The sequence below is a fragment of the Pleurodeles waltl genome, chromosome 1_2, assembly GCF_031143425.1.
Source record: "Pleurodeles waltl isolate 20211129_DDA chromosome 1_2, aPleWal1.hap1.20221129, whole genome shotgun sequence".
NCBI lineage: Eukaryota > Metazoa > Chordata > Amphibia > Caudata > Salamandridae > Pleurodeles > Pleurodeles waltl.
The window spans coordinates 1,336,387,535-1,336,400,443 of NC_090437.1; the positions used below are offsets into that span (position 1 = coordinate 1,336,387,535).

Consider the following 12,909-nt stretch of genomic DNA (forward strand, 5'->3'; position numbering starts at 1 on the left):
GGCATAGTTTCAGAGTGCTTTATCTGGAGAAGCGCAAACTCAGAATTTAAAACATAACACCATGGTTGGGGGCTCTCTTTAATAATAAGAACTGCACTCAAATCAACTTGTTTTGCAACATTAAGTTAATCAAAAAGTGGGGGGAAATCATGACGCTCTAATCTATACCTTGATGTTTGCATGCAGCTCTTTGAGTTCATTGCTCACTGTTCTATATTCAGTTTTCATTTATAAACTGCAGGGGACAAAAAAGGAGCTCTCTGATGTAGGAAGCTGGCCTTGTGTGTGGTGAGTACCTATGGTATTATCACCTTATACCAGGTCCAGGTATCACCTTATTAGTGAAGTGTAGGCAGTGTCTAGAAGCCAGGCTCTCTAGAGTTAGCTGTGGATGAGCAGCCAAGACTTATCTAGGACACATGCAAAGATCATGCAATACCACTGTAGTCACACAGCACTTACACACATGAAAGAAACACGTGTTACGAAAATAAAGGTTCCTTATTACAGTAACACAAACACTAAAACACTAGATAGGCAATACTCCAATAGGATGTAAGTAACACACTATTATATGTACAGCAGCAATCACAAATTGGCATAAAAAGCAATAGAAAACAGTGAAAAGCAATAGGCAATACTGAAGGCCTAGAGGGGACCAGACCATATACTAAGAAAGTGAAATGCGAAAGCCGGGTCCCCACCCAAGGAAGTGGAATTGGTAGAGGGGAGCTGGAGGAACTAGGAAACCCCAAAGGTAAGTACCAGAGTGCCCCCCAGCGACCAGGAGAAAAGAGGTAAGTTACAGTTTTTTTCCCTGACCCACCAAAAGGACTTCAGAGAAGGATATTGCAAAACGCAGACAAGACTGCAAGAAACTAGAGGTGGATCCTGGAAGAGTAAGACCTGGAAAAGAAGGGCACCAAGTCCAGTTTACGTAGGATGGTCCGGTTGTGGCAGGAGCCACAACCCACCCATCTGTGGATGCAGGAGTTGGTCGACTGGGAGACAAAGATGGTCAGCAATGCAGCACTGGAGCAGATGAAGAGTTCCTAAGTGATGCAGTCGACGTCCCACGCCAGATGAAGAATTGCAGTCAGTCTGTGGTGTGGAAAACCCACCAACAAGCCTTGGCAAAAGCAAATGTCGCAGTAGGAGAAAAGTGGAGCTACCAGGGACCAGCAAGGTCCAGGGGTACTCAACCCATGGAGGGGAGTCTCAGGTGACCATCAGCAAGGCAGAGAGTCTGGAGGAGGAGAGGCAGCCCCCACAGAAGACCTACAGGCAAGGAGCCCAGGAGCTGTAGAGGCCCACAGCACACCTGAAGAGAGATCCCACTTCACAGGCGAAGCACATTGAGGGCTGTGCTTCACAGAGAAGAGTGCCGGGGGTAGCTGCAAGAGATGCGGTGCATGGGGGTACTGTCCTGCATGGGAAGGCAAGGACCTACCTACTCCAAAGTTGGGCAGCTGGTAGAGAGGACCAAGGAGACCACTCCAGACTACCACCCCTGATGCAGGATCCACGCAGCTCAGGAGGAGAGGAGATCCACGCAGCCGGTTGTTGTTGCAGTTGGTGCCTGCGGATGCAGATAAGTGACTCCTTCACTTCAAGGAATTTTCCTTCTTTCTTCTCATGCAGACTGAAGACTTGCTGCCCTCAGAGGAAGCACAGCTGGGCAAATGTTGCAGTTGCTGGAAGGAGTCGGAGAAACAATGTTGCGTGGCAAAGTCGTCGCTGGAGCTGCAGATTGTAGGTTCCTGTGAAGTCCAGTTGCGGTTCCAGTGGCCAGAAGTCAAAGTAAACGTTGCAGAGGAGTCCTGCTGGAATCTTGCACGTCAAATCTGAGGACCCACCCAAGAGGGAAACCCAAAATAGCCCAGAAAGGGGGATTGGTCACCTAGCCAGGTGACCACCTAGGAGGGGCCGTGATGTCACCTCCCTGACCTGGCCACTCAGATTCTCACAGAGGCCTCTGCCAACCTTAGATTCAAGATGGAAGAATCAAGTGGCCACCTGGAGGAGCTCTGGGCACCACCCCTGGGGTGGTGATGGACAGGGGAGTGGTTACGCCATTTCCATTGTCCAGTTTCACGCCAGAGTAGGGGCTGAGGTCCCTGAACTGGTACAGACTGGTTTATGCAAGGAGGGCACCAAATGTGCCCTTCAGAGCATACTAGTAGCTTGGCGAGGCTACCCCTCCCAAGCCTTGTAATGGAGAGGGTGTTGCCTCTCTCTTCCAAAGGAAATCCTTTGTTCTGCCTTCCTGGGCATGAGCTGCTCAAGCAGCAGAAGGAGGGCAGAAATCTGTCTGAGGGGTGGCAGCAGCGTGAGCTGTTCGGAAGACCCCATAAAGCTGGTAGGAGCAATGCTGGGGATCCTCTAAGGAGCCCCCAAAGTGCATGGAATCATACAATCAATACTGACAATAGTATTGGGGTATGATTCTGACATGTTTGTTACCAAACATGCCCAGGTTCGGAGTTACCATTATGTAGCTGGACATAGGTAGTGACCTATGTCCAGTACAAGCGTAAAATGGCGTCCCCGCACTCACGAGGTCCAGGAAAATGGAGCTGGAGTTCGTGGGGGCACCTCTGCTCCTGCAGAGGTGCCCTCACACACAGGTACTTGCACCCTACCCTCTGGGCTAGGAGGGCCTACCATAGGGGTGACTTACAGTGACCTGGTGCAGTGGCCTGAAGTGAAAGGGTGCAAGCACCTTTTCACGCAGGCTGCAATGGCAGGCCTGCAGACACAGTTTACATGGGCTCCTATGGGTGGCATAATACATAATAAATGCTGCAGCCCATGGGAACCCCTGATCCCCCCCAATGCCCTGGGTACCTGGGTACCATATACTAGGGACTTATAAGGGGCACCAGTATGCCAAGTGGGGTGTGTGTGTGGTCCAAGCAACCAAATTTAATGGGAGAGAGCACTGGGGTCCTGGTTAGCAGGATCCCAGTGAACACAGTCAAAACATACTGACAACAGGCAAAAAGTGGGGTAACCATGCCAAAAAGAGGGTACTTTTCTGCATCTGACAAAAGCAGAAACCCACTGACCTATTCACATTATATACACTTTGTGATCTGCATGTAGACGGCCTTTGTAGCAGGCATAGTAACCCTGTACGTTATGATGAGTCAAAACTTCCACTAGACAAAACTTCAGTCTCTCTCCAGAATGACCATTAATCACCGGAATTATCTTAAGATTTTTATTGTTGCCTGAAAACTGTTGGTGGCAAGGAACATCCAGCAGGTGCTTTTAAAGTCACAATATACTTGCAAACATAGCACCCCCATCCTAAGTCAGCACCCAGTGCGGCAGCACCGGTTGCATCGCCCTAGCTGCCTTACCTAGCCCTGTCCATCTCTTAGGCCATCTGGTTCTTCCTGGGACCCATGCTGTGTGATGGTCTCTCTGCTGTCTATCCAGCAGTGTCCGGCTCTGTTCCACCATAGCCTGTGAAGTCCTGTAAAGCCTGTGAGCTGCCACAGTGCTGGCTTCGCATCCACAGGCCATTGGCAGGAAATGAGATTTACAGACAGCCCTTGCCCTTCAGAGCGGGCTTTCACAAATACCAGGAAGGCTGAGGGAGAGACAGGGGACAGAAATGTTGGGGGGGGCAGGATGTCAACTTAGGGGACAATAATTAGCACTGGGGCAGGCAAGCTGGAGACAGAGGAGAGAAGAGAGTGAGAGAGAGACGACAGAAAGGGGGGCCCTAACAAACATTGGCGCACAGGGTGCCACTAGCGCGCTAAAGCCTGCCCTGCTCATATCTAACAGTAACTCAACAATACTGTTTTTAGAAAGGGAGATACTCTGCAACACAGCACTGGATTTAAAAAGAAAGGGAGTTACTTAGCAATAGTTTATTTAATTACCCAAACCTCCTTACCTTCTCAAATCTTGCTGCTGTCTTCAGGGTTCGATCTTCAAGGGACAGGAAGGGTCGGGCTCAGGAGGGACTGGATGCAGACAGCAATCAACAAAGGGCCTCTCCTCCCCCTTTGTTCTCAGAAGTGCAAACTGCAGGGGGCTGTGGGGCAAGGTGAGAATGAATCCCTTGTGTGCTGCAGCACAACAAAAGGGCAGAGGGCGAGTGTCCTGGAGCCAGGTCTCAGGTCAAGTGCAGGGCCATATAGGTAGCGCTTTTATGCGCTAATGGCCCTGCGAATTACAGGAGAAAGGAAAATTCTTCTGTCCCCTCGTCCCCCCCACCCTTGTCCCCCGTGTCCCCCCCACTCCAAAATCTGGGGGGGACATATCCCCCGCGTCCCCCACACTTCCTACGCCCATGGTGCCAGGCCACAGCCAAGGAGAACAGAGGAGCACGCAACAAACACAGAAGATGTCAGTGAGGCTGCTTAACGGCAGCAGACTGAGGCAAGAGTGAGGTGTAGGTGTCAGGCCACGGGCAAGAAGAACACAGACTGAGTGTGCAACACTCAGTGGTCGGTGCGGGTGCCGGCAAGGGGGTATACATGGCTGCCCGCCATAAAGTGATGGGGGGGAGAAGCGGCAGGGGTCAGGAGGCCCTCTGCAGGTTGTGGACGCAGAGGACAAATAAAGGCAGGTTGGGGTCCAGCAAGCAGCGGCATCGCAGGGGCAAGGCGTTGCCGCTGGGGCTGTGCAATTCGAGCAGCCAAAGGCACAAGCATACACCAACTCACAGGGGCTCACAGAAGCGAGACGGTGGTGATCGTCACTAGTGCGCAGGGATGTGCCTGCCTATTACAGAAGCAATGCCAAAGCAGGAATGAAGACGCCCAGCGAGGTTCGCGGACTATGATGGAGAACTGATAGTAAAGGGGAGATCACAGGGGAGAGCAAGGGTGACCGTCACCAGAGCTGGACGAGGACTTGCAAACAGTGCTGATGGCGGCAGGGCAGTTAGTGGTGCAGATAGGCAAGGTATGGGTGGGAGCACAGGTGTTGAAATCCAATAAGCAATCAGTCGAGAAGCCACCTGAACGGAAGAGGCGTGAAGCCAAAATGGCTTTCTCGGCAAAGCAGGCAAGCGATTCCAGGAAAAGGGACGGTAAAGCACAAAAGGCAGTGGAAGTGCGCTGGAGCGAGCCACATGAGTTCACACAGCGAGCAGAGACGACGTGCAGCGAAGAGGGAAGCGATTCCAGTAGTGATGAGTCCATGGTCCCCTGTAGCCAGCACGGCGCCCAGCAGGACAAGCAACATGGTGAGCATGTGCTCAGCAAAATCTGGGCAAGCGGGAGTTGGAATGGGACAATGACAAACGTGGGAACTCGAGAGGGAGTGGTGAACACAATCCAGCAAAGGCCATAAGGCAGTGAGGAGGAGCAACCATGTCCCCACATCAGCAGGTGTGTTCATGGACGGGGGGGATGGGCACCTTGGTGGGTGCAGCTCAAATGCAGGAATAACCTGCAGCACGTCCGGGGTGGGCGTGGCCCGGGACTGGGGCAGTTTGCCCATGGGTTTTAACCCATTCATGTGGGGTAAGATGGTGTCGGAGCTCAGGCACACCCAAGGACTCACAGGAGATGACTGGATGCCACGGCACTGGGGCAGGACACTGCGGGAAGTGGCAGCAGGTCAATAGTCCACCATGTAAGGGAGAGCTGGGCCCACACAGGCCCTCCCGGGGAGCAGAGGCGACTGAGGAAAAAGGGGAGGAACAGAGAAAGTGACAGAGGACCCTACCAAAGTGTGGGCAAAAGAGCCAAGTAAGGCGGGGGAGCAAGGCAACCAAGAAAGTGCACATGGGAGGCCCTTTCCCAGGGATACACCGGTGATGGCAAGAAACGGGCCTGACAATGCAGGACAAAAAAGAGGAGGAGAAGAAATAGGGGCGCTAGCCCAGGGTGCAGAAAACAATTGGAAATTGGCTTAGGGCATTTAGGTCGCTAGCGAGCATGTATGTGGAGGAATACCCTAAAAGTGCAGCAGCGCTATTCTTACACTAGCAGAGAGCGCGCAGCCCAACCGATACCAGGGCGAGGCATGGCTGCGCTAGGACTCATTTAGGGGAAAAAATGCAAGTCCGTCCCTCAATTGAGTGGGATCAGTCGGATGTAGAAGGGTACACGAATCACATGGTAGCTGCCAGGGAAGGGGTAGCGCACAGGGATTTCAATTTTTGTACAGGGGGGGGGGGGAGAATGGAAAATGGAACCTCAGAATGGGGCAAGACACAAGCAAGCAGCATACAATTAAAGCTTTCAGAGTGGACCAGCAAACTGTTGGAAATCTGATGAGGGGGAGGCCACCTATTTGCAGAAAGACCGAAAGGGGGAGGTGATCAAAAAGGGGCAAGAAAGCAAGCAATCGGGCAACAATGAAAATGAATAGAGGGGGTCAGCAGCAGCCCCTCCTCTGCCCACCCCAATCTCGGTGGGCAGGCTGCTGCAGTTGCTATATCAAGCTATCTAAAAAGTAAAACGGACAATTATTGGCAGAAGACTTTAGCACATGTTTTTTTAAACCCTCGCAGGTCAAGCGGGGGCGCACATATGTAAAAACGTGAAGTTGGTCCTGGCCAGCAGGGCAGCTGCGCAGAATAAGACCAGGAGGTCACCCTGGGGAAAATGGCAGGCCCAGGTCATTCAGAGAGCTGATGAAGGAGCTGAGCGTGCCTTTAGCTGCAGAAAAATCAGAGGCCACAAAGACGTAATTGGTGTTTCTAGGCATAGAGCAATACACAAAGGGGTGTGTAGGCTCCCGGGAGAGAAAGTGGAGGAGCTTAAAAGTAGACTAGAAGCAATCGGCAAGAAGAAATAAGCGTCACTGGGGGAGATTCAGCAACTGCTGGGCAAGCTGAACTTTGCCACCAGGGGGATCCCAGCGGGCAGGCCATTCGCCAGGTGGTTAGCGTGGATGACCAAGGGCGTAACAAAGATACAACATTCAGTCAGGGTGACAAAAGGGGTCAAAGAAGAACAGGTGCAATGGTTGGAGTATTTGGTGCAATTCAGCGGGAACCTGTTGTGGAGAGAGCCTTGGGTGCCGGCCTGTCACAATTATTCACGGATGTGGCCGGAGGAGAAGGTTTTGGGGAAATGCTGGGAGCAGCTTGGACTGTGGCATGGTGGCCGGGCAGATGGGAGCACGAGGGCATGACGTGGAACTTTATGCCACTGGAGCACTTACCAATTGTGGTGGCCTTCATAATATGGGCCGCAAGGTTGGCAAACAAGCAGGTCATGGTATGGTCAGACAATCATGCACTGGTGTGGGAATAGCACAGAACCCACCAGTGATGCGCCTGTTTTGGCACCTGGTAGGGTGCCAGTTGAAGGGGAACATAGGCACAAGGGCATGCCAATTATAAGGTTGTGAAAACAAAATTGCTGATTTCTTGTCTCATTCCAAATGGCATAAATTCGGAGAATTGGCCCTGGGGGCAGACAGAGAAATGACGAAGATACCTGGCCACCTGTCTGAGTTGGTGGATGTGAATTGTCTACACTAGTAGCGCGTGCACTTGCACCAAAGACCAACAAGAGATACTGTAAGTGCTGGCAGACACTCAGTGAAGTCACAGGGGTTGAGGGGCAAAGTGAGGTAACTGCACAGGAGTTAAGAGTTCATTACGTAGACGTTTGCAGCAGGCAGGAGTAGGCGCTGGGTACAGGCTCATTTGAGTGCTGTAGCATTTTATGGCAAACTGGAGGGAAAAATGATCCCACAAACATTTTTTTTGCCGAGCTTCCATGAAAGGGTGGAGCAGGTTGCAGCCCAGACAAGATCAGAGGTGCCCAATAGGTTTTGAGATATTGAAGCAGTTGTTAAAAGTACTAAGGGAAGTGTGCAGGAAGGAACAGGAACAACTGTTCAAAGCGGCCTTCAGCTTGGCATTCTTCAGAGCATTTAGTGTAGGGTAGGTAGTAGCACTGGCCCGGGGGCGGCTGGGGTAGCATGTCTTTGAGTAAAAGATGTGACGTTCGGGCAGGGCTGGATGTTGTTGCACCTGAGATGTTCAATACCCGGTCAGCTGGGCAAAAGGAAGTAGTCCAGGCTAAATTGCCTGGAAGACAGCGAACACTGCCTGGTATGATTGAAAGCAAGCATAGGTGAGAACCCCCTGCAAAATAAGCCGCTGTTGCAGCACTGACGGTACCTACCTGAGCTGATTGTAATTTGTGGCTGTCATGAAGATGGCACTAGAAAAGATAGGCCTCAACCCCTGGAGATATGGTTGTCATGCCTTCAGAATAGGTGCAGCCACCCCGGCGGCAGAGCACGGGCTGGATAAAGTGCATCAAAGGCATAGGGCGTTGGGAATTTAGAGGCTTTCAAAGTTTTAGGCCGGCCAGATCATAACTGTTTCTTTTTCTACAGAGCCGGGTAGGGAATACCAGACAGCATGGATCGTGGGGGCATTCCTTTGTGGCAAGAGCACAAAAGTGGGCAGAAGCACAGAACCCCTATAAGGGTCTGTGGTTGCATAACACAAAAATACAGTGGTTGGGCTAGTCAGGCATGAGATGGGCACAGCTATTGCGAACGCTAGATAAAGTGCTCACTACGGGGGGGGGGGGGCAGAAACAGTGGTAATACACCTGGGGGGGGCAATGACCTCAGAGTTGAGTAGGAGAGAACTGCACGCTTGGTGAGACCGGGTGAAGTGATATGGTCTGAGGTCATAGCCAGAGAGGTATGGCGAGGGGCCAGGGATGCTGGGGCAATAGAGAGGTCAAAAAGGAATCTAAACATTACCATGTCCAAGGCGTGCAGCGCCAATGCGTGACATGACTTGATCAACCTAAGGTCGCCGGGGTATCGGGCAGCAGACTTGGTGCCCATTTTGGGAGTAGGAATAGACCTGTTCCTGCTCAACATAGGGCAAATGAAGCGTCTGGGGTTCACCTAAGTCAGGGTTCTGCAAAGTCGGTCCTGGAGAGCCGGGTCCATGTCAGGTTTTTAGCATATCCACATTTAGAAAAAGGGTTTCAGAAATTGTCATTTTTCTTAATGTGGATATGCTAAAAATCTGGCATGGACCTGGCTCTCCAGGGCCGACTTTGCAGAACCCTGACCTAGGTTATAAAGGGGGAGCTGTCGGGGGGGGGGGGGGGGGGAGAAGAAGGGGGAAACCACTGGCAGCGTGGTGGAAGGGTGCAGTCAGCAGGGGGAGATAAAGTGTTTTAAAGTGGAGAAAGTACCCCATAACTCCTCTGGTGTGCCTGACAGGGGCTACGAGGAACATTCAAGGATTGGTAGAAGAGGGGCAGCTGCAGGCATGGCACTTGCAGTCTGGGCACTAAGCACACGAAGGCAAGGCCGCCCACAAGGACTTGGAAGCAAGGGATGCCTAGCCGCTGTCCTACGTTGAGACCCCGCTGAGCAGATAATCAAGAAAAAAACTATTTTAAGGGGGAGTTTGATAATCAGTCATGTTGTGTGTGGTTAAGCATTAACCTTTAACCTATGCATAAATAAACTACTGCAGTTGTATATGGTCATAAATGCCTCCAGAGTGATGTTTGGAGGGAGGGAAGTTGGTAAAGAAAAGGGGCCGTGAGTGAACGTTTATCGCCTGTCTGGGAGGAGTTAGAGAACAAGCTGAGAGGTAAAGGCTTGCGATGAACACTTTCCGGCAGTGGAAACCGGAAGGTGAGGTGTGCAAAGCCAGCAAAAAAGCCTGCGAAGGATTAAGAGCCAATTGGTGGGTGGGATTTAAACCCACCAATGAGAGGACAGTGTGGGCAGAGACCTGGGATATTAAGAAGGCTTGCCCAGCCTGAGAGAACACAAGATCCAGTTCGGCCCCCCACCCACACCTGTGAGAGGGGGTGTCAGCTGCTCGGGAAAGGCAGAAGGGTGCAGTCAGCAAGGGGACATGGTGTGTTAGAGTGGAGAAAGTACAACATCGCACCTCTGGGATGCCTGACAGCAGGGACTGTAAGGGGCACTAAAGGACTGGTAAATGAGGGGCTGCGGCAGGCACAGAACTTGCAGCCTGGGCACAAAGTACACAAAGACTAGGTTGCCCACAAGGACTTCGCAGCATGGGAAGCCTAGTTGTTTGCATACGTTGAGACCCTGCAGAGCTAAGCAGATAATAAAGAAAAGGACAATATGCAGGGGGAGTTTGATAAATAGTCTGTAGTGTTCACATAATGTTAAAGATGTTGTTTACTATGTTAATGTGACTTTTTGGAACAGGGAGAGAGCAGGGGTGAAAGCGTGAGGGAGAAATGTTTTGGATGGAATGGGGAGAGTGCACGAGGAAAACAAAATACAGGACCGAGTGAGATGCTGGTCTGCTCTGGGGCGATTGTACGGAGCCAGTATAATGTTTGAATAAAACACCCTTATCTCAAATCCTCGTCTGGCTTGGCTCGCTTTGTGGTGACAAGCTGCATCGCCCGAGGCATAAACCCACTTTGATGGTTGTGGCAGGCAGCAGGAGAGAACCAGACTGACGACTGTGAATTAACCAGACGTAATGGACAAAGTAATCGTCCTCCTTCCCGATGGACAGGTGAAGTGTGTATGGGTGTTCTTTTCACCAGCGTTTACAGCAATTGATGTAGTGATTTAACTGGTTTCAGTAAAATAAAAAATAAAAACGCTGGAACGACGCGGGGAAACAGTACAGTGTTTTTGGTGGCAGACATCTTGGAAGGGTGAAGATTTCTTCAGACTCAGCAAAAATCTTTTGCTCATCATAGTAGGTTCTTTCCTTCCTTTATGAAAACAATACTTTAATATTTGCAAATTGAAGCGTTTTAACAGCTATTCGGCACTTTACATAGTGCTTTTTGAGAATATTTTCTACTTGTTTTGGGAGAAGTTGGAGGAAGAATTTGACAAAGCTGTGGAGATTATTTTAAAATGATGCAGTCAGTCAATCCTCCGCCACCTTTCCTAGAAACACCAGGTGAACAAGCCATACTGTGGAAACGATGGCAGAATGCATTTGAAATGTATCTTAGTGCTATTGAAGCCTCAAGGTTTAGACCTGAAAGAGAGGTTTTTATTGTTGTACTCGTTAGGGTTTGAAGGAAGGTCAGTGTTCAAGCATTTACCAGATGTTCTTTTGGAAGATGGGGAAGAATTGGATGAAGCTTAAAGAAGTTGGTAACTAGATTTGACCCACCACCAAGTTTGGAAGTAGCAAGAGACAAGTTATTTTTATTTTTTTAGAAGAGAGCAGAAGGCTTGTGAGGATGTAAATACGTACATTTAATTGTTGAGAAAATTGTCATTGGAGTGTCTGTTTGGAGACTAATTAATACATGATCAGTTTATTTGTCCCTGTTCTGATAAAGCTATTAAACAAAAGCTGTTATCCACTGGAGATCCTTCACTATCAGACAGCATTAGGATTGCTAGGAGTATCGAAACTGCAATTAAATCAGCAAAAGAATTAGAAGACCTACATGATGAACAAGTCAATATGGCTGTACAGAGAGATGACAGGCCGAAATCGAGTAAAGGTGCACCCAGCAGCGCTGAACATAAAGTAGTATCTTCAGACATGAAGTGTATGTTTCAGATGTGGTTACTTGCCACATCAGAGGGGAGGAAAAACTTGTCCTGCAAGGAGTATCCAATGTAGATCCTGTGGTAAAATAGGTAAATTCACAAAAGTATGCCAAAGTAGTAGACAAAAAAACACTAATGTGACAGTAGTGTATGATGAGCGTGAGGATAAGATTGAATTGATGGGTGAGATGCAAGTAATGGTGGTGGTTGAAGATTCAGGTGTAAAAAGTGGTAATCCTGAACTTTGTGTAGATCCGCATGTGTGCTCAAATTGAGGAGCAAATTTAAATTGCTGGTTGATTCTGGAGCCAGGATCACAATGGTAACCCAGGACCTGTTTAAACAAAATTAGGGTCCATGTGAAGTGATTCTTCCCGACAGATCACCTGTTTCATATAAGGGAAGGAGGATTGAGCTTCAAGGCTATTTTGAGGACATCCTTACATTCAAAGGGAGAAGAATTTATGGGAAAGTCTATGTAACTGTTAAGGGATTGAATATATTTGGATGGTTCCAGCAAAAGATTTTTTGGGATGGTTTTAAGTCTAGGGACAAGTGAACAAGTGTCAGTAATTAGAGGTGCTGCAGACATTGAATTAAATGAGATTAAATGATTTTCTGAAGGTTTTTTCTGGTGAATTAGAAATGGTAAAGGTTTTAAACATAAAATAAAAAATTAAGGAAAATGCTAGCCCTATCGAGCATAAACTGTGTGTGGTACATTTCAGTGTCCGGGATGAGTTAGAAAGAACCAGAGAATCTGTGTATTTAAGGTATTATCTAACCTGTTGAGTTCTCACTTTGGCTATATACATTGGTTGTAGCGAAGAAGAAAAATGGTGAACTTGGGGTATGTGTGGACTTGAGAGCTCCAAACAGATATTTGGGTAGACTCTCATCCTCTTCCCAAAATTAGCGAAATGCTATCTACCATATCCGGGGCAAAGTTGTTTACAAAACTTGAGTCGGGGTCTGCCTATCATCAAGTAGAATTAACACCTGATTCGAGGCACTTCACAGCATTTGTATCTCGGTGGGGTACTTATCAATATTGCTGCATGCCTTTTGGTTATGCTTCAGCAGCATCAGTGTTTCAGCGAATAATGTCTTCTTTACTCTGAGATATTAAAGTGTGTGTCTTCCAGGATGATGTGTTGATTCATATTGGTGACCATCATGAACATGATGAAATTCTATGTCTGGTCATGAAAATCTTTGGTGTTGCTGGGGTGGTACTGAAGAGGGAGAAGTGTCAGTTCTTGAAACTGTTGGTTGAATATCTTGGTCACATTATTTCAGCAGAGGACGTACACCCTAAGCAAGGGTTGGTGGAGGAAATTCAAAATGCTCCTCCTGTTCATGACAAAAAGATTGAGTTTTATTCAAAGTTTGTTCAAACTTTTGAGACTAGCCAGACCAATTTCA

General features: G+C 49.1%; 1 protein-coding gene across 3 annotated transcripts in view; it reads left to right on the forward strand.

Moving 5' to 3' along the window:
* Window positions 1-12,909, forward strand: part of LOC138251924 (long-chain-fatty-acid--CoA ligase ACSBG2-like) — a 411,952-nt gene that overhangs the window by 44,704 nt on the left and 354,339 nt on the right. Inside the window, exon 1 of one of the 3 annotated variants that reach the window (XM_069205690.1) lies at window positions 5,116-5,209. The exons of the other annotated variants lie outside the window; for them this stretch is intronic. Coding sequence (XP_069061791.1) covers window positions 5,156-5,209 — 54 coding nt within the window. The 5' untranslated portion in view covers window positions 5,116-5,155. Of the gene's footprint in view, window positions 1-5,115; window positions 5,210-12,909 lie in introns of those variants that run through there. 3 annotated transcript variants of the gene reach the window in all.